This window comes from Manacus candei, unplaced genomic scaffold (assembly GCF_025592945.1).
Source record: "Manacus candei isolate 608988 ecotype Guabito, Panama unplaced genomic scaffold, ASM2559294v1 h1tg000002l, whole genome shotgun sequence".
NCBI lineage: Eukaryota > Metazoa > Chordata > Aves > Passeriformes > Pipridae > Manacus > Manacus candei.
The window spans coordinates 15,287,415-15,307,313 of record NW_026138050.1 but is presented as its reverse complement, the minus strand read 5'-3'; the positions used below and the strand labels follow the sequence as shown (position 1 = coordinate 15,307,313).

The 19,899-nt window shown below is 55.5% G+C and overlaps 2 protein-coding genes across 5 annotated transcripts; one reads left to right on the top strand and one right to left on the bottom strand.

Moving 5' to 3' along the window:
- The first annotated feature begins 1,324 nt into the window (after nt 1–1,324).
- Nucleotides 1,325–16,816, top strand: CCDC78 (coiled-coil domain containing 78). 4 transcript variants are annotated; one of them, XM_051780798.1, is made up of 15 exons: nt 1,327–1,439; nt 2,144–2,609; nt 2,784–2,870; nt 3,098–3,277; nt 6,917–7,054; nt 7,133–7,183; nt 7,816–7,901; nt 8,611–8,689; nt 9,128–9,253; nt 10,012–10,223; nt 10,803–10,974; nt 11,908–11,951; nt 13,558–13,624; nt 14,942–15,042; nt 15,979–16,816. In XM_051780798.1, exons 2-15 carry the CDS (start codon nt 2,241–2,243, stop codon nt 16,100–16,102), a joined length of 1,836 nt encoding a protein of 611 aa, XP_051636758.1. In that variant the 5' UTR covers nt 1,327–1,439; nt 2,144–2,240; the 3' UTR covers nt 16,103–16,816. The 4 variants fall into 4 exon arrangements, with proteins under 4 accessions (XP_051636776.1, XP_051636758.1, XP_051636748.1 ...); XM_051780788.1 differs by having other exon boundaries at nt 15,197–16,092; XM_051780816.1 differs by lacking the exon at nt 2,784–2,870 and having other exon boundaries at nt 1,325–1,439; nt 15,197–16,092.
- A 140-nt stretch (nt 16,817–16,956) lies between these two features.
- On the bottom strand, nt 16,957–19,675 carry ANTKMT (adenine nucleotide translocase lysine methyltransferase). The gene is made up of 5 exons (XM_051777021.1): nt 19,475–19,675; nt 19,296–19,400; nt 18,539–18,679; nt 18,014–18,064; nt 16,957–17,441 (listed from the first exon to the last, which is right to left on the bottom strand). Exons 1-5 carry the CDS (start codon nt 19,673–19,675, stop codon nt 17,253–17,255), a joined length of 687 nt encoding a protein of 228 aa, XP_051632981.1. The 3' UTR covers nt 16,957–17,252.
- Nucleotides 19,676–19,899: the final 224 nt, after the last annotated feature.

The window sequence follows — 19,899 nt, the reverse complement described above, 5'->3', positions numbered from 1 at the left end:
TTCTGTTTGGTTTCACTCTGGAGCAGGGATGGAGATTCGGGGCTGCAGTGACACCCTAAAAACTCATTTCTCAGCCCAAAATTGCTTTTTGTGGTGTGGACCAGGGCAAAATTTGCTTCATATTCCCAAACCATGGGGAAAGTGGGCACTGTCATTCCTGGTGCCCATAGGACACCTGCCACCAAGGTGGGTTTGCATAACTAATGCCATATTTATGGATGTTAATTGTCCTCTGCCATGTGAAATGGGCACCCTGAGGATCAGGAAGAACCTGGCTGTGCCACCGTGGTGGCACGGGCTGTTTGCCCTCCTAAATTAGGTGTCCTGGGGTCTGGGACAGCCTGAGTGCCCATCCTTGGGGTGTCCCTGTGGGGCTGAGACCCCTCAGGACGCAGCATGTGCCCGGGGAGTGGAGCTGCTGCTCAGCTCCCCCATGTGCTGAGCCCCCTCCTCTGTGGGCAGGGTGTGAATTTGGCTTTCAGCTCCTGGGTGGGTGTGAAGAGACTGTGAATTCTCATCAGCACTTTCATTACCTTAATAAAATTACTTCAGGTCTGTTAAGTTCTTTCGCAGAAAAATAAGCCCTAATTGGACGTTCTGTTGGCTTCTCCTTCCCCAAAGCCCCTGGAATGTTCAGTCCCTGGGTATCACATCCATGGACCTTCATTCAACCCCCTCGTGGGGCTTCTCCAGCAGCCTGGACCAGGTGAGGAGTTTTGCCTGGCATGGAGCTTCTGCCAGGATGGCCCCTCTCCCTCTCCTCCTCTTGGCTCTGACAGATGCAGAAGAGTTATTCAGAGCTGTGGTCTTTTTTGAACATTAATTGTCAAAGCTTTTCTTCTTTAAAAGACAGATAAACTCACCCACTCTACAGAAATAGCAGCGATAATAAGCCTGAAATGAGGAGATTAAGAACTGGAATTCATTTTAGAATCATAGAATCATCGACTAGTTTGAGTTGGAAAGGACCTTTAAAGGTCATCTAGTCCATCTAGTTTTACCCCTGTTCAGGGTTTTCCAGCACTATCCACCATGCCCCACACTCCCTTTTACCCTCACTCTTACCTTGGAGACTCTTCAAGTGCTTTTAGCTTTGCACACATTTGGGATTTGTCCTATTCCAGCCTAGCTGGTCCCAGTTTGGGGCCAGCAGCACTGTGTAGACCAGCACAACCCAGTTTTTGCACTGTCTGGGCTAATCTGGGCTGGTTTCAGTGCATGCTTTGCTTTGAAGATTAGATTTTGTCCACACAGTATCTCTGATGTGAAGGGGTAAACTGGGAAAGGTCTTTTCTGTCACCAGCTTCAGCTTGATCACAGCTCTGAGATCCTGGGACCTTTTGGGTGATTCACTGACACGAGAGGTACAAGGACTGCAGAGATCAAGAGAAAGTTGCCCAGAAGCAAGTTAGATGCTCCTGGATGGTTTGGAGCAGATGGTAGTGTTAATGGGTTAATTAATGGGTTAATCAGATCACAGAGTCATGGAATGGTTTGGGTTGGAAGGGACCTTAAAGATCATCTCATTCCACCCCCTGCCATGGGCAGGGACACCTTCCACTAGCCCAGGTTACTCCAGTTCCCATCCAACCTGGCCTTGGACACTTCCAGGGATGGGGCAGCCACAGCTTCTCTGGGCAACCTGTGCCAGGGCCTCCCCACCCTCACAGGGAAGGATTTCTCCCCAGTATCCCATCTAACCCTGCCCTCTGGCAGAGGGAAGCCATTCCCCCTTGTCCTGGCACAATCTGTCCATGGAAAAAATTGCTCTCCCTCTTTTTTTGTCAGCCCCCTTTAAGTACTGGAAGATCCCTGCCCTAGAGATGGAGGCCACCCGTACAGCCAGGTTTGGGAATGGTCCATAACAGCGTGGTACCTCCAAAATGTCAATATTGCTTCGCTGGGGGTGTTTCCTGAGCTGCTTATTCCAGTATCTGTTGTGAGCTGACTTGGAAATACAAAAGCCTCCCCAGAAGTTTCATTTCCTTCCCTCTAACAGCTCCCGGGGTGCCTGGAATTATTGGTTCCACCTTAAAATCGAGGTGGATGCCACACCCTCCAGTAACCAAAGTTGATAGCAACAGTGCTGGACCTCCAGGGAGAAGTTCCTTAGAGATCCTTAGATCCTTCCTTTGCTTTTCAGTTGCTGCCTGCCCCACACCGTGCTGAGATCTCGGCCTCTGAGCACATGGATCTTGGAATTGTTGCAGAGAATGAGAAGGTGAGTGCTGTGACAGAGCATGTGCAGCACCTTGCTAATGAAAAATGTGAGGGTGAAGGTCTGCAGCCCCTTCCCGGGTGATGGAAGAGGCTCTGCCAAGGAAATCCTCACCACAGGAGGAAAATGGCAGCTGAAAATCCCATCTAGAATCTGTTCAGGCTCTGAAAAGCTGAGCGCTTCCAGCAGCATGTGGTGGGCGAGTGGCAGGGGGAGGAGGGCTCGGCTGGCACCCGCTGTGGGAGCTGCTCTGTGTCTCCAGGTGCAGCTGCAGGATGGGAACGATGGGAGGTACCAGCTTGGAGACTCCCAGGAGGGGATGGGGAAGCTGGCTAGCTCCAAGACAGATATCCCAGCCAGGGTGCTCTTCAGTGAAGAGGAAAAACTGAAGGTAAAACTTTGAGAGTTGGTGAGAACTGAGCTGTGAGGCTGTAAGAGGTCTGTAGATCCACAGCAGGAAATCTGGGGGGGAATTCCTCCTTCTAGAGGGATGTGTGTTGTGCTTAAACATCATGTTGGCCTCAGAATCCATCCATGGCTTTAATTAGGTCCTTCCTTCTCCTAGATTTCCAAGGACCTCGTCGATCTCCAGATAGAGACCAACAAAATGAAGGAGCAGTACGAGACGGAGAACTTTGAACTGAAAAATATGGTATCCAGAAGTTTGGAATAGCTGATTTCTGCCCTGCCAATGCCTTTATCTGGCAGTCCAGCTCCTTATACACCCACCTTTGCTTTGCTTGGCATATTCTCTTGGCTCTGCCTAGAGCTACATTCCCCCCTGACATCCCAGATATCATGAAACTCCCATGGAACTCATCTCCCTCTGACTGCTCCTGGTCTCTGCCACAGCCTAATCCTGCTGACTTCACCCTGCAGATCCTGGCCCTGGAGAACCGTGTGCGGGAGCTGGAGCTGTGCAGTGAGAAGGTGACGGGGGAGCGAGATTCCCTGCGGGAGCGCCTGCGAGCCCTGGAGAGCGCTCGGAAGGAGCTGGCACAGGAGTACATCATTCTGAAAAGCAACTACCTGGCCCTTGGGAAAGAGCTGGACCAGGAGGTGAGGCAGACTCCAGCGCTCGTCCCGGTGTTCCCGGCTCCGTCTCACATTCCTCTGATGTACAGGCAGCTTGGTGGCTTTGGGTTGTGTATTCCTGTCACAGCTCAGCTCCAGTGAGGCTTGTTTACAGAATTAGGGATGGCTTGAGCTGAAGGGGCCTCTTAAAGGCCACCCAACTCTCCCCCCCACCATGGGCAGAGACACCTTCCACTAGCCCAGGTTGCTCCAAGCCCCGTCCAGCCTGGCCTTGGACACTTCCAGGGATCCAGGGGCAGCCACAGCTTCTCTGGGCAACCTGTGCCAGGGCCTCACCACCCTCACAGGGAAGAATTCCTTCCCAATATCCCATCTAACCCTGCCCTCTGGCAGAGGGAAGCCATTCCCCCTTGTCCTGTCCCTCCATCCCTTGTCCCAAGTCCCTCTCCAGCTCTCCTGGAGCTCCTTTAGGCCCTGGAAGGGGCTCTCAGGTCTCCCTGGAGCTTTCTCTTCTCCAGGTGAACCCCCCCAGCTCTCCCAGCCTGGCTCCAGAGTAGAGGGGCTCCAGCCCTTGGAGCATCTCCGTGGCCTCCTCTGGACTCTCTCCAACAGCTCCATGTCCTTGTGCTGTTGGTTCCCCCATATCTGGAGGCAGCTCTGCAGGGGGGTCTCACCTGAGGGGGCAGAGGGGCAGAATCCCCCCCTCCCCTGCTGCCCAGGCTGTGGGATCAGCCCCTCAGCGGTGACAGGCCCTGGGTTTGTTTGCAGACCAGGGGTTTGCTGTCACAGCTCCCCCTCCCCGCGGGGTCTGTGGGACCCGCTCCGCGCAGCGGGGTGGGCGCTGAGCCCACGCTGACCCGAGTGATCCCGGCCCCGCTGGCACAGCCTCCCGCTCCGGGCCGGCCCCATCCCTGTCCCGGGGGTCACGGCGGGGCTGGCCCGGGCACACGGGCCGCTCCCCCCGCGCTGCCAGCGCGCTTTGTTTCCCTTTTTTCTGCTTGGCTTGCGCGGGCTGCACGGGAACGGATTGGAGCCGCTCCCTTTTCGGGCGGCGGCGGGAAGGGGCCTGGGAGCTTTCAGGCAGACAGCTTCATAAAAACACTGAACTCAAGCAAGTTTCTGATGGTTCCTTAAAAGATAGTCACCTTCCCGGTGACTGTTAGCTTAGCAATTATTAACCAGAGTCTTTCGGACCTGGATTTGTGTATTTCTTTGGCAAGAACAGCTACTTCAACAGCCCTTCCTCTCTCCCCTTCCTCTCCTCTCTCCTGCTTCTTCTCCTTTTTAAATTGGATGGAATGACTGACACCCTCCTGCCTCCCTCCCTCCCTCCCCCAGCAGATAGTTTCGCTGGTTCAGCTAAATGACCTGGTTTTCCATGCCGGGCTGTGGTGGGAAGATGTGGAGCTGGGACCAGGCACGTTTGTTTGGTCTGGTCTGTCTGGATGGTCTGCAAAGCTCTGGTGGAGGAGGATACAGGATCATGATCATGCCGTGGGTTAGTGACCCCTGCGAGCTGATCATCTGTCTTCCATAAGCTGAGAAATGGGAATTTCTTACAAGGAGGCAAGCTCAGCTCTCAGAGAGGGGTGAAGCCACCCTGTCATTCCACTGGATGGGGGAGGCAGAGCTGCTCTGCTCCCTCCTCGTGGAGGAATAGCTCCATGTTCACTTTCAGCTGCTCCTTGTCCCCAAGGGGGTGCAGTATGTTTATCAAAAATTGGATTTTCAGGCAGCTGACATCTCTAAATGATGGGTTTAGCGAGTTAGAGGTAATAACACACTGTTTTCACATGGATCCTGGAATGTTTCAGAGGGTGAAAACACGTGGACTCAGTTCTGTGCCTGGATAGCATCCTGAAGAATTATAGAATCATGGAATGGCCTGGGTTGGAAGGGACCTTAAAGCCCATCTTGTTCTACCCTTTGCCATGGGCAGGGGCACTTTCACTAGACCAGGTCGTTCCCAGAAGCAGTGGAGCATGGCCCAGAAGCCAGAGGTGAATTCCTTGGATGTAATCCATACGCTGAGGGGTTTACCCTCAGCTTGGCTCTGACTACCAGATATCCCTGCCTGAAGCCAGAAAGGCTCCGACTTGGCAGGCTGGGACTTGTCGCGACATGGGCCTCTTGCTCATTATTTTCCCAGTGTGGACTTTCCCAAAGGAAATGGGAAAAGCAGCCTGCGGTTCTGTCCCCTCCCCTTCCCCGGCGCTCTTCTGGGGAGACAATGAACCTTTTACACATTCCCAATTACAAGTGCTACTTGTGACCTTGCCAATATGTTGTCATGGCTGCTTGGCGCAGAAGCAGCTCCGCGAACTCATTCACGGCCCCTTGGCCGGGAACAGTTGGAGCCGCTGAATTGTCGGGCGCCCTTTGTGCTGGATTCACACACCGCCCCGGGGCTGTCCCGGCCGCAGAGCCGGCCTTGCCCAGCCCTTGGGAAGCGCCTTGCAGAAGGTGCCAGTCAGGCACTTGGTGCCTGTTTTCTGACTCGCTGTAAATTCTTCCTTTTCAAGGCTCTGACCTTTCCTAGCTCCCAGTTTCCTTCTCCCTTTGTCCCGCGGCTGCGGCAGCGCTCGGCGGAGGGGACCCAGTGCCTGCGAGCCGGGTTCCACGCCGGGGCTTTCTCTGGAGCCGGGCCAGGCTCGGGAGCTCAGCGAAGCCCAGCTCAAACCCGGGACTGCCTCTTTTTTTTTTTGCTAAACCGGTAGCTGTGCCCCCTTTCCGACCGAATTGTCGGGGCTGACAGCTGCAGATGGATCGCTCTGGGCTGGGGAACAAGCGGGCTGGCTCTGCGGAGCTGTCAGGTTTCACAGCTGTATATCTCACCTCTTTGTCAGCCTCTTTTCTCCTCGCTCTCCCCCAGCCCACCCTGTGCTATCTTTTGATAAGCTATTCTCTCCACGGATGACTCAGATGACCTCTGCCTCCCATCCTCCCGATTCACTGCCATGGTAACAATTACTCAAGCTTGTCCCCAGTCATAAACCCCATCAAAGCTTTGTTATCTACACAGAAACCCTCCCGGGAGACATGAATTCCCCCAGTGTTCCTTCCAGATCACCTGTAACAGAGCTTTTCTCATTCAGATCCTCTTTATCTTTTGGAAATGTGTCACTTCACACCAGCACTGCTTTGAATCTTGCTGCCTACACGGAGCTGTGGGCTGGCTGCTGCTGGGGGATGCATCCCAACCAAACTGGGATTGTGGCAGCAGGGAAGGACAGAAGGATGGAGATTTGGCCCTTCTCTTGTATTATGGAGTCCAGCACTGTTCAAAGCTCTTCAACGGGGAAAGACATTCCAGAGGTGTTGGGAAGCTGATGGAGGGTGCAGGGTTGGAGTGAGGAGAGAGCTGGAGGCCAGGAGAGGTGGTGGCAGAGCTGTGCCCAGGGCTGGCACTGGGATCTGGATCTGAATGTGAGAGAGAGACAGGCAGAGGGATAAGGTTCCATGGGAATAACCCTGCTGCCTGGAAATGCATTTCCATGAGAACTAGAAAATCACTCGTATCTTTGGACCGGTGGAGATAAGACCATAGGAGAGAGAACTAAAATTAAAACTTGCTTTTGGGAGGGTACAGGGGTGCCTGCCTTGTGCACACACCAGGAGCAGCAGGTGAGGAGGATTTTCTTTCCTTCTTGTTTGACCTGGCAGGTCAGGAGGAATGAAGAGCTCACCCAAGAGCTCCTCAACCTGGCCAAAGGCAGGAACACCCTTCCTGGCACAGAGAGCACCCACCCGCCTGCCACGGCCCATCAATCCTCTGCAGAGCTGGAAAGAGTGAGGGGGAAGGTAAGGAACTCTCTGCCCTTCCACCAGCTCCTTGGACAACAAGGATCTAACAGGCCCTTCTGTGTCTCCTAAAACCAGCCTGAAGATGTAGTTGCCTCTGGACACGAGCGGCAGGAGCTGGAGAGAAATGTGAGCGTGTGGGGTCTGCTGCTGGATCCTTGGGAAACAGAGGGGGGGACTGATTCCAACTGTGGCTGGCACCCCCTTGTGCTAACTTGAGTTTTGTGGATCAGCTGATGCCTTGATTAATTTTAAATTATTTTTTAAGCTGTGCAGTTGCCAAATGAGGCTGGGGTAACTCCAGATGTGCAGGCAGAGCTGAGGGAGGGCACAGGTGGTGCCCTCGGTCCGTGCCCTGTCAGGTGAACATAGGCAGGAGTTTAAAATCCAACAAGTGCAGAGGACACTTATTTTCTTCTTGCTCACACTTGAGAAAGCTGGGGGTGATGAAGCACCCGAAACTGAGAGCAGGGAGACGCTCTCAGCCTCCTCCCCATCTGCAGTCCCTGCAAAACCGCCACCAGCTCCTGCTGGGAATGTGGCTCTCAACGTGAGAATTTCCCTTGGGAGAGCGACACGTGTGCACCTCCACGTGCCCTGTCTGCAGATCAGACTCCATTTCTGGTGTGCTACAGGGCACCAGTCCCTTCCAGTTAAACCAGTCCTTTCCCCAGCATGTCACCGCTCACTGGAGCCTCTCCTCACTTCATCCTCTCTTTGCTCAGCCTTCTGCCTCATCTTCCTCTTTGTTTGTCCCTCAGTTGCTTGGAAACCAGGATCACATAAAAGTGGAGCTTGAAAAACTGAAGAAAACCCACGACTGGCAGCAGAAGCTGGAGGAGCGAGTGTAAGTGTTGGGGGCACCTTCTGCTTGGCTGGGCATTTATGGGCTTCACTGCAGCTGGATTTGATCCATGGGAGCAGGAGAAGGAGGCAGGCTGTCTCTGGTGGGGTACAAGGTGGGAATGATGATTCACCCTTGGAAGAAGTGAGACCTGGAAGGAAAACCTGATGTTTTCAAGGCTCTTCAAAGAGTCAGCTGCCTGCTTAAAGTTGGTGGTGTTTAGGGACACCTTGAAAATCCACATTCTGTAAAACACAGCAAATGTGTGACAGCCCAGAGATGAATCCAGCCCCAGCCCTTACCCCCACAGCGGGTCTTCCATTGTCATGGGATGTGGCTGATGTCCTGGGAAAGGCTGCCCCAGCTGGGATGCTGCAGGAGTAGACCCTGTGCCTGGGGAAGACATTCACCTTTGATGGGGAGAGTTCTGTGGTGCTGGTTGATGCACATCTGGGGGATGGCAGCTGCTGCTGGGAGATTTCTGTCATCCCAGTGATTTCCTTCCCCAAGCTGGCTGTGTTGGACCTACAGAGACTCCCAGAGTGGTTTGGGTTGGAAGGGACCTTAAACATCATCTCATTCCACCCCCTTGCCACCTTCCACTAGACCAGGTTGCTCCCAGCCCCATCCAACCTGGCCTTGAACACTTGCAGGGATGGGGCAGAAGTTTGGGGGGGTTAAAATATAACACATTTTCTTCCTGTGTGCCCAGGCTGGGGCTGGGGAAGGAGCTGCAGGAGGCAAAGGGAGCGATCGGGGACACGCAGCGCAGGCTGGTGGAGCAGTCAGCGGTGAGGACAGGCTTCCTTCCCCTGCTCTTCCTTCAAGCCATGTGCTATTCCTGAGCTTCCAGGGGGGCATGCCTTGTATCCAGGTACTCTGACACCTCTTCCTCTCCAGGGAGCTTTTCCCACCAAGGTTCTCCTCCCCGTGCAGTTTCCTTCCGCACGTGGTGGAAGGTGCTGCTTGCTCAGGTGGTGGGAGGAATTTTGTTCACTGATTTTTAGAAAGAGTTGGTGGAATCACCGGGGTGGGGAGGTGGCAAATGACAGAAGGTAGCAGGGGAATTGAGGCTATAAACATTTCCATTGGACTTCTCTGAAAACTCAGGACCTTCCCAGCTCTAGCGAAGCTGAGTATCTGGAAAGGAAATCTCCAGTGTATTATGGAGCTTCTCAGTTCCCCCTCCTTGGCTGGAGGGCAGCAGTTTCTTTGTTTGTTGTGCCCAGGTGCTGCTCACGTCCCAGAGCCAGCTGCAGGAGGTGGAGGCAGAGAACTCCCTGCTGCAGCTCCGGCTGAAGGAGCTGAACGAGGAATATCGCTCCCGGCTGGCGCGGTACATCAGGGACGTGGCGGTGGGTACCCCCAGCCCCGGGGGCTCTGCTGGCCTGGGGAGAATCACAGAATCATGGAACATCCTGAGCTGGAAGGGACCCATAAGGATCATGAGTCAACTCCTGGTCCTGCCCAGGACACCCCAACAATCCCACCCTGTCCCTGAGAGTGTTGTCCAAACGCTCCTGGAGCTCTGGCAGCCCTGGGGCTGTGCCCACTGCCCTGGGGAGCCTGGTCAGTGCCCAACCACCCTCTGGGGGAAGAACCTTTTCCTGAGATCCAGCCTAACCCTGCCCTGACGCAGCTCCAGCTGTTCCCTCAGATCTCTCCATGCTGGCTGCCCTCCTCTTGCAGGCTGCTGCAAATAAATAAGACTAAATAAGTGAATAAGAGGATCTTTCAATCCCGTTATCTGGCCAAGAAAAATCCCAGCAGAAACTCACAGATCATTTTGCAGGGCTATACAGGAAAACTGGGTGCAGAGGGAGGCTGGCTTAGAGTCATAGAATGGGTTAGGTTGGAAGGGACCTTAAAGATCATCTCATTCCACCTCCTGCCATGGGCAGGGACACCTTCCACTAGCCCAGGTTGCTCCAAGCCCTGTCCAACCTGGCCTTGGACACTCCCAGGGATGGGGCAGCCACAGCTTCTCTGCCCAACCTGTGCCAGGGCCTCACCACCCCCACAGGGAAGAATTCTTTCCCAGTATCCCACCCAACCCTGCCCTCTGGCAGCAGGAAACCATTCCCCCTCGATTCCTCTGCCTGTGCATTTACAGAACTACATGGATAGCAAATCCAGCCACGTGACAGGACACAGCAAAGCCCCAGCTGATCATGCTGCCATGAAGCACTTTGTGGACAACATGCTGAAGGATATCCGGGCTTCCTACAAGTCTCGGGAGGAGCAGCTGGCACGGGCAGCACGGGGGTACAAGAAACGCATGAAGGACCTGGTGAAGAAGCATGAGAACCTGCTGATTGCCTATGGGTAAGGCTCAGACAGGCTCTGGGCCACCTCTGCCTTCAGGACCAAGTGAAGTGCCCCACAGCACCCACCCCACTGTCCTAGAGAGAGGCGAATGGGGCTCCCAGGGGGAGCAGGGGACGTGGAGTGCACGTTCTCCCTGCTCCTGACAATCCAGGATCGAGGTGCCTCCAGCTGCACGTCAGGGTGCTCTGGACATCATGGAGCTGCTTTGCACATATGTTTCTCCCACATAAAATTCAGGGTGAGAGATGGATCCCACGCTGGATGGTGTGGAAATGCAGAGGTACCACAAATAGCTCCACCTCCCAGCCCATCCCTGCAGTGCTTTCAGCTCCACTCCACAGCTCTCTCAGCAGCTTGGGCTGTGGGAAGCAGCAGAAATACTTGTGGTATAAAAGCTACAAATAGCTCTAGGACAAGCTCCCCTCAGAAACTCTCCCAGGAATGCTCCCACTTATCCTTTGCAGGTGGCCAGAAACCAGCAGGTCCCAAGGGAGTGGTACCTCCAGGAGCAGCAGAACTGCTCAGTGTTGTCACCCAAAAAAACAACCAGGGACTGACCCCTCTGGCACATTACAGGCTCCAGCGAGAGCAGATCCGGTCCCTGGGGAGCAGTGCTATGGACTGTGGCCCTGCTGAGCTCCACTTCTCCATCTCAGACCCAGAGCTGCTCACAAACACCACCCGGGAGCTGAACTGGCTGCGGGAGGAGAAGGCAAAGCTGGAGATGCAGCTCCAGGAACTGCAAAAGGTGGAGGCTGGGCAGGGAAACTGGGGGGTGGTGGGGAGAGTCTAAAGGTGACACTGAGCCCCTTTCTTAGGTGTTCACAGGATTGTTTAGGTTGGGAAAGCCCTGCAAAATCATCAAGTTCAGCCGTTCCCCCAGCACTGCCAAGGCTACCACCAAACCATGTTACTGGGTGCCACATCCACCCTCTCCCTGAGGATTTGCTGTGCCCGTGGCACAGGCAGGGAATATTCCAATCATCTCCCAGTCACAGAACCATGGAATTCCAGAATGGCTTGGGTTGGAAAAGACCTTAAAAGCTCATCTTGTTCCACCTTCCCATCATGGGCAGGGACACCTTCCACTAGCCCAGGTTGCTCCAAGCCCCATCCAACCTGGCCTTGGACACTTCCAGGGATGGGAGGAACACCTCTTAATTTGCATGGGATGCATTTATTTAAAAATTCAGAGGATGGGAGACCTAAAACCTTAAGATTCTACAGCACATCATTTCCTTGCCAGGGCATTGGTGGCTGTGGGAGTGCTGGGGTACACTGTACCCCTTCAAAGGGGGCTTACAAAAAGGGGGGAGAGTGACTTTTACGGGGCAGAGATTGATAGGACAAGAGGAACAGATTTAAACTAAAAGAGAAGAGATTTAGATTGGATGTTAGGAAGAAATCCTTCCCTGTGAGGGTGGTGAGGCCCTGGCACAGGTTGTCCAGAGAAGCTGTGGCTGCCCCATCCCTGGGAGTGTCCAAGGCCAGGTTGGATGGGGCTTGGAACAACTTGGTCTAGTGGAAGGTGTCCCTGCCCATGGCAGGAGGTAGAACAAGATGAACTTTGAGGTCCCTTGGAACACAGCCCGTTCCATGACATGGTTTCTACGAAGGTGGCAGGATCTGGGATTGCAGTGGTTGAATGCTTACAGGAATCCTGCTCTTCTTTTGCCTCCAGAAAAGACTGAAAGAAGCCTCTGCCTTTCCACTGCCTCCAGAGCAGTAAGTGCTGTTTGTTTCAGAGGATATCTGTCATTCCAAATTCTCCTTAATGTGTGCATTGAGGAATCTCTTTTGCTTACTTGGAGACAACAATAAATAGGGAGAAAGGGAGCTTTTGGGCCCACTCTGGGAAGAACAGCTGGCTGTCCCCTCAGCACAGCCCTTCCCGGGGGGAGGAGAGTTGGTCATTTGGGCCTTGATCCAAGAAAGCTCTTAAGCATATATTTAATCCTGTTTATAGTCCCACTGACCTCCTTAGAAGCTGAAATTAAGCATATGCCCAAGTGCTTTGGTGGATCACAACCTGAGAAAGGGCTATGGAACACCACCAGTTTGGGATGGTCCTGTTTCTCCTCCCTCCCAGGCTGGAACCCTTCGGTGCCACTGTGCTGATGCCTCTCTGGCTTTCCAACAAGCTCTGGGTTTGCTCATTTTTGATGAGTCTTTTCCCCCTGCTCTGTTTTTCTGCTGAAACTCGAACAGCTATAGCTGTGGAGAGCTGGAACAAAGTGTAAGAGAAACCTAAGCTGGGATTTTTCAGCCTTTTAAGATGTGGTCACCCAGAAAACGTGTCAGGTATTCCATTAGCTGGGTGCCAGCACCAAGGAGTGGGTCAGTGCCAGAGCCCCTGGGCTCTGGAAGGGTCTCAGGCACAAGCTTGAGATTCAAACAGCCTCTGCCATGCTTTCCACACTGAAAATAGAAGCAGTCCTTGAGTAGATGCATTAATTTTATCAGACTCACCACAGGAGTAAGACATGGAAAATTCAGAGTCTGAATTTTAGTGATGCATCTTTAGGTTTTTTAACTGTCAAGAGACCAAACTTCAAAGTGTGATGGGTTTATCCACGCTGTTACCTTGCCCCTCCAGCTAGTGACATGAATCCCAGTGTTCCCACAGCACTTCAGCCCTAGTTCCTGCTTCTTGCTTTTATCATTAAATCACAGAATAGTTGGGGTTGGAAGGGACCTTAAAGACCATCTCATTCCACCCCCCCACGCCATGGAGGCTTATCAGCTGCATGGACTCCCTGTTTATTGTCCCCTTCTCTTCTTGCTCCCGTGGAATCCCAGCCGGGATCTCCCTGGGCTGCTGGGAGCACAATGCATTCCTCCCCTCACACAGCCCAAATTCCCCGAGCATCAGATGTGACCTGTTATTTTCCTCCCTCAGGCTGGGAGGCAGTGGGAAGGGCTTTCCCACGGGCTGAGCAGACAGCTCACCTATGGTGCTCGCTGAGCAGCACGGGCCGTGCTCCTGTGCCAGCCTGGGGCACTGAGGGCTCTGTTCCCACCAAACCCAGCCCTGCAGTGCCGGGTTCTGGGCTCTTTCTGCACAGAGGCCTCTGACGTGCGAGTGATGATGTGATTTGGAACAGACCCAGCTGCCCTGGTGGGCAATCCCAGGCTGGCAGAAGGGCTGTGACTCCCGTGCCTGGGCATGGGATGGTGCCACATACCCTGAAGAGGTTTGGGCACTGGGAGAGGAAAGGTTCAAGCACTGGGGTTCATGGTGGGATGGGCATGAGTTGTGTGGAGCTGTGTGACCCGTGGGTGGGCTGGATTTGATATCTGGGTGTGATCCAAATATGCTCTTCTCTCGTAGGCAGCTGGATGAGGAGGGCTGGGCAGAGGTCAGGAAGCAGCTCCAGGAATTCACACACAACACCCAGGTAAAAGTCTGGAACAGCCTGTTGGAGTAAAAGCTTATCCCTCACCCACGTGGCAAAGATGTGCTGCCCTGGGGCCGATGTGCTGCTCCAGGCTGGAGGGGGGAAACTTTCACAGAATCACAGAATATCTCGAGTTGGAAGGGATCCACAAGGATCATCCAGTCCAACTCCTGGCCCTACACAGACACCCCAGCAATCCCACCCTGTCCCTGAGAGCATTGTCCAAACAGTCCTTGAGGTCTGGCAGCCTTGGGGCCGTGATGACCACTGCCCTGGGGACCACCTTCCATGGAGCCTTGCTGTGGCTTTGGCCTCAGCCCATCAAGTGATGCTGACAGGTCCCAGCGGGTGATGTCTCAAGGCTCTTCTGTCCCTGCTGCCAAAGGAAGGAGAGCAGCCCCTCATGGCTCCTGCCTATGTTTCAGAACAAGCCTCTTGGCATCTCTATAACCAACTGGGGGTGCCCGTCCCCTGTGCTGGCACTGCTGAGGCACCTCCAATCCTGGGGGCAGTTTTAGGCCCTGCATGACAAAAAGGACATTGAGGGGCTGGAGTGTGTCCAGAGAAGGGAAGGGGCTGGAGCAGCAGGAGGGGCTGAGGGAGCTGGGGGGGCTCAGCCTGGAGAAAAGGAGGCTCAGGGGGGACCTTCTGGCTCTGCAACTCCCTGACAGGAGGGGGGAGCTGGGGGGGGTCGGGCTCTGCTCCCAGGGAACAAGAGATGGGATGAGAGGAAACAGCCTCAAGTTGTGCCAGGGGAGGTTTAGATGGATATTGGGAAAATTTCTTCACTGAAAGGGTGGTCAGGCCCTGGCACAGCTGCCCAGGGCAGAGGTGGAGTCCCAATTCCTAGAAGGATTTAAAAGCCATATGGATGTGGCACTTGGAGATGTGGGTTAGTGGTGGCCTTGGCAGTGCTGGGGAAGTGGTTGGATTTGATGATTTTAGAGGGCTTTTCCAACCTACATGATTCTGTTGATTCCATGATTCTGTTTGACCTGGTTCAAGCCTAGGCTGAATCTGAATCAGCTTCCCAGTCTGGTTCCCCCTGGGTGCAAAGATATTTGCTTTCATGTCGTGCCTTTCCCTGTCCACAGTGACCTGAGGAAGGGCTCCACCATTACCTGGGGATGTTGAAAGCCAAACACCTACATTGGGTGTATTTTGTGGCCAAAAAACCAGAGCTGCCGTGGCTGAGAGGCCAGAGCGACGGGGAAGTGGTTGGAAGGGCCTGGCAGAGAGGGACTGAGCAACTTCATTCCAATCTCACAGACCTCCCTGTCTTCTCCATGTTTTCTCCACGTTTCTTTGCCCCTCCAGGAGGATCTGGAGCAGGAGAGGAGCCAGCTGCTGACTCGGGCTGTCGTGGCAGAGGAGCAGGTGTTGGAGCTGCAGGAGTACATAGATCAGCATCTTGCCAGGTGAGACAGTGGGATCCCCCTGCTCTGCCCTGTGCTCCCAGTTTATCTCCAGGCTCATTGCCAGGGACATTATGGTGCCCACCACGCTGTCAGTGTCCACTGCTGGCACTGCCACAGCACTGCCAGCACGGCTGATGTCCTGCTGCACCTCCAGCTGTGCAGGCAGCTGCCACCAGCCCTTGTTCCACAGAGCAGGGACACACACATGCCCAGCCACGTCTCCTTCCTTCCCTGCTCACCCACCCTTTGGAGGAATCATAGAATCATGGAATGGTTTGGATTGGAAGGGACCTTAAAACCCATCCAGTTCCACCTTCCTGCCACCGCAGGGACACCTTCCACTAGCCCAGGTTGCTCCAAGCCCCATCCAACCTGGCCTTGGACACTTCCAGGGATGGGGCAGCCACAGCTTCTCTGGGCAACCTGTGCCAGGGCCTCACCACCCTCACAGAGAAGAATTCCTTCCCAATATCCCACCCAACCCTGCCCTCTGGCAGTGGGAAGCCATTGCCCCTTGTCCTGTCATTCTAGGCCCTTGTTCAAAGTCCCTCTCCAGTTCCCTTGGAGCCCCTTTAGGCACTGGGAGGGGCTCTAAGGTCTCCTCGGAGCCTTCACAAGGGGCTAAGAGGGGGTTGCCTAAAATATGAAGCCTCCCAGCAGCCCCTGATCCATGTTCCTCTCTCCCTGGCTCATCCTGCCCCGGAGCAGGAGAGGAGCTGCTGGGGCAGGGAAGGGTGAGGACAAGCAGGGCCTGTCTGTCAGACCATGATCCACCTTTCCTGCCGTGACTCCCCACCTGGGAACTCAGGTCAGGCTCTGCAGAGCCCACAAACACCTTTGAAATGAAAGGCTGTGGGTTCCTGCTTGCCAGGCACAGCTCCTGGCATGGCTCAGTGCCCGGGGACTGTGCCTGCACTGTGCTGCTTCCCACTGCAGGTACAAGCAGGAGATCCTGCGGCTCAGGAACGCTGAGGGCAGCGAGGGGCCACGTGTGCTCGGTGCCAGGGCAGCTGCTGCTCCCCCCCTGCCCAGAGCCAGCACTGTCAGCCATGATCCATAGCACTCCGTGAGGAGCAGCACCAGCACAGGGAAGAGCAGGATTCAAAGCAGGAGGTTTGTGTTCCATGGACTGCCAGGCCGGGAGCTGGGAGCAGCGAGGGAGAGCACGTGGGTGTTCCCCGTCTCGAGTTCACAGGACTAAAATGAGACAAGGCAACTGTGTCTCGTCTTTCCCCGTCTGTCCCCGGGCTGCAGGAATTCTGCTGTTCCCTGAGCACATCACGGACACGGGGTCAGGTTCCCAGGCAGCTCTTTAATGCCGGGCTGCAGGGACAGGTTCCTGTTCCTGCTGTAACATTTCTGCTGGGTGAGACCTGGACCAGAGCCCAAGGGCTGCTCCTGCCTCGCTCCCCTCCCCTCCCTCCCAGCTCCCGTGAGACAGAGCCAAGTCTGGCTCAAGGCACTCTGAGGTTGGACAAAGGGATGAGCTGCTCTTTACTTGTGAGGGTGGTGAGGCCCTGGCACAGGTTACCCAGAGAAGCTGTGGCTGCCCCATCCCTGGAAGTGTCCAAGGCCAGGTTGGACGGGGCTTGGAGCAACCTGGGCTAGTGGAAGGTGTCCCTGCCCATGGCAGGGGGTGGAAGGAGATGAACTTTGAGGTGCCTTCCCACCCAAACCATTGTATGATCCTAAGATTCTGTGGTGGGAAAACCCTTTTTTTCTCTGTGTTTGAGTGGAAAACGGAATGTCACACAGATGAGAGGGCCAAGCTGATCCTTCAGGGAGGTGAGCTGGACACACTCTCTCCTGTGTTACCTTCAAAGGGACAGTGGAGCAAAGCCAGAGTCCAGGACCGATGCATGCTCTGGTTCCAGGACTGTCCTGCAGCTCAAAGGCAAACCAAAAACCTCAAAGGAACAACCAACTAAATATTTATTTTGAAAAATTAAATAAAGTAGTAAACATACAGAGGCACTGGAGCTTTAGTCCTTAAATCTTGTGTTAATCCCAGGATTTCTAGGTCTGATTTTCTCCTCCCTTGCTTCTCCCAAACTCTTTGGAAAACTGAGTGACTGCCACCCTGCCAACTCCCCAGGACAAATCCTGGCCAAGCACTGCTGTCCTGAGCTGAGCCTAGGGCTGGAGAGGCTCTGACCCTTAATGCCAGGCTTAATGAGGCTGGTGTTAGACTGAGCTTAACAAGGCTGCTGTCAGACTGGGCTCCCCTGGGCGCTGCTCTGCGCTGCTCGACGCACCTCCTTCATGTCATAGGCCCAGACCTGCTCCAGCCCCTGCCCCAGGGTGCTGCTGGGAGTCCAGGACGGGAAGGGGAAGCGTCCAGACACCACCCGGGCCCCGTCGGGGAGTTCTGCCAGGAGCTTCGTGGCCAAGGGAGGTTTCTGGGGAGAGAAGAGCCAGGGCCAGGCAACCTTAGGACACGGTCATGTAGTGGCAGTGCCACCAGGGATCACAGGGCAGCTTCTGGTGGGACCCAAGCAGGGGCATCAAGCATTCAAAACACAGGGCTGGTACTGGCCCTGTGTAAGGCTGGGACTAGGAGTAAGTGATGAGCAACAGGACAAGAAGAAACAGCCTCAATTTGTGCCAGGGGAGGTTTAGATTGGATATTGAGAACATTTCTTCATGGAAAGGGTGGTCAGGCCCTGGCACGGCTGCCCAGGGCAGGGGTGGGGTCAACATCCCTGGAGCAGCCACGTGGATGTGGCATTTGGGGACATGGGTCAGTGGTGGCCTTGGCAGTGCTGGGGGAATGGTTGGATTGATGATCTCAGAGGGCTTTTCCAACCTTAACAATTCCATGGTTTTATAAATCCTGCTGCTGCTGAGCACCAAATCACTCGCTCACAGAAATGCCCACTTGGCCTTATTCTGTCCCAGATCCTCTCTCTATTCCAAGAAAAGCCTCCTCGAGCTCCCCCTGAACAACTCAGGATGTGAGGGACCAACTTACCACGCTGGGGGCCAGGAACACGATCACATTGCTGCAGTCAGAAAGATCCACCTTGAAAGGGAAGGAAAAGGGGAATGAAAGAAGCAACAGGCACAGGGAGAACAGGCGGAACCATCTAAGTGTCCAAGCCTTGTGGGTGATCTTCTTCTGAACCTCGGAGGGTGCAAAGATGCCCCAAAACATGTGGGATGGGGACATGTGGGTGTGAAAGCAGCACTTGTTGGGAAACACCTGCCTCCAGCACCATCCCAGAAACACATTCCCTGAGGGATTCTCTCCAGTTAGGCTGTGGGTACCTGATGTTAGCCTTAGAAGCTCGTCACCGTGTCAGCGGCACACAGACCTCTCCTCAAAGCTGCTCCACGAAGGAGCTCTGCCATTCCCCTGGAAAGGAGGGTGGTTTTCCACTTCCCTGGAGCACGTGGGATGGGGAAGCAGTAAGCAGCCACCAGCAAAGCCAGCCTGGAGACGCAGACAGAACCCTGGCCCTGCCCTGGCACAGCCAGACCCTCAGGACACTGTTACCTTCCAGAGATCTTCCTTCAAGAAGGAGACCTTCCCGTGGTACCCGGCCCTCCAGGCGCGGTAGTTGGCGAGACACAGCAGCCAGGGATTGAGCTCATAGCCCAGGGCTGGCCTCAGGCCCTGCTTGTAAGCCTCGACCACCTGGAGAGGGAAGAGAGGTGAAACCAAAGGATCTCAGTGTTGAGTCTGGGGGGCGATCCGAGGGGACAGGGGCTGTTGCCCAGCTCCACTCCCTCCCTCCAGCTGGCTCACAGGTAGGCTGACCTTGGTTCTCAGCACCTTCCAGAGCATGCATTCCCACCCTGCTCCCTGCATGTGATGTCTTCTAGGGCTGTCTAGGACCACATACAGCTATGTAGGGTCACCTAGGACCACCTAAGGCCACCTAGGGCCATCTAGGACTATCTAGGACCACTTAGGACAGTCTAGGACTATATAGGCGTATTTAGGACCACCTAGAGCTGTCTATGGCCATTTAGGACCATGTAGGGTCATCTAGGACCACCTAGGACCATTTAGGACCACCTAGTTCTGTCTTGGGACCATCCAGAACCACCCAGGACCCTCTGGAACCCCCTATAATTGTCCCATACCACAGCCAGGAGGACCACCCAGACCCACAGCCAGAAGTGGGGCAGCAGATGTGTGTAGGTCTCCCACCCACCCTCCCGGTGAGCACAGACCCCCCTCCCTGCCCTCTTGCCCACCCTGAGCACCCCAAAGCCCCCTGACCCCCCCCCCCCGTGCCAGCCCTTACGAGCCGTCCATCTCCCGATCCCAGATCCACCGTCTTCCCCGCGCGTCCCCGCAGCAGTGCCAGGGCGTTGGCCACTTGCCGGGGGCTGGAGGGCTGGTAGGGCACCTGGGGGGCACAGGGGGGTCAGGGCGGGGGTCGGGGCGGGAGTCGGTGATGGGGCCCGGGGGGTGCCGGGGTACCTGCAGCCGCAGGGGGACGCGGCGAAAGCCGGGCATCAGCACGAGCGCCCAGGTGGCCCAGGCGGCCGCCCCGCTGGCCACGGCCAGGGCCAGCAGCCCCCGCCCGCCCAGGGCCGGCCCGCCCCGCGCCCAGCCCGGCTCCCAGCCCGGCTCCCAGCCCGGCTCCCAGCCCGGCTCCCAGCCCGGCTCCCCCGGCTCCATGGCCGCCGGAAGGGGAGGGCAGCCCGGCCGGGCCTTCCGCCGGGAGCGGCACCGGGAGCGGGGGGAGCGGGGCCTGCGGGGGGAGCGGGGGGAGCGGGGCCTGCGAGTGCGGGGGGAGCGGGGGGAGCGGGGGGAGCGGCGGCGTCACCCCCGCGGGGCTCGGGGGGCACAGAGAGGGCAGCGCCGTGTGCGGAGTGAGCGGAGTGCGGATGGTGCGGGGGCGG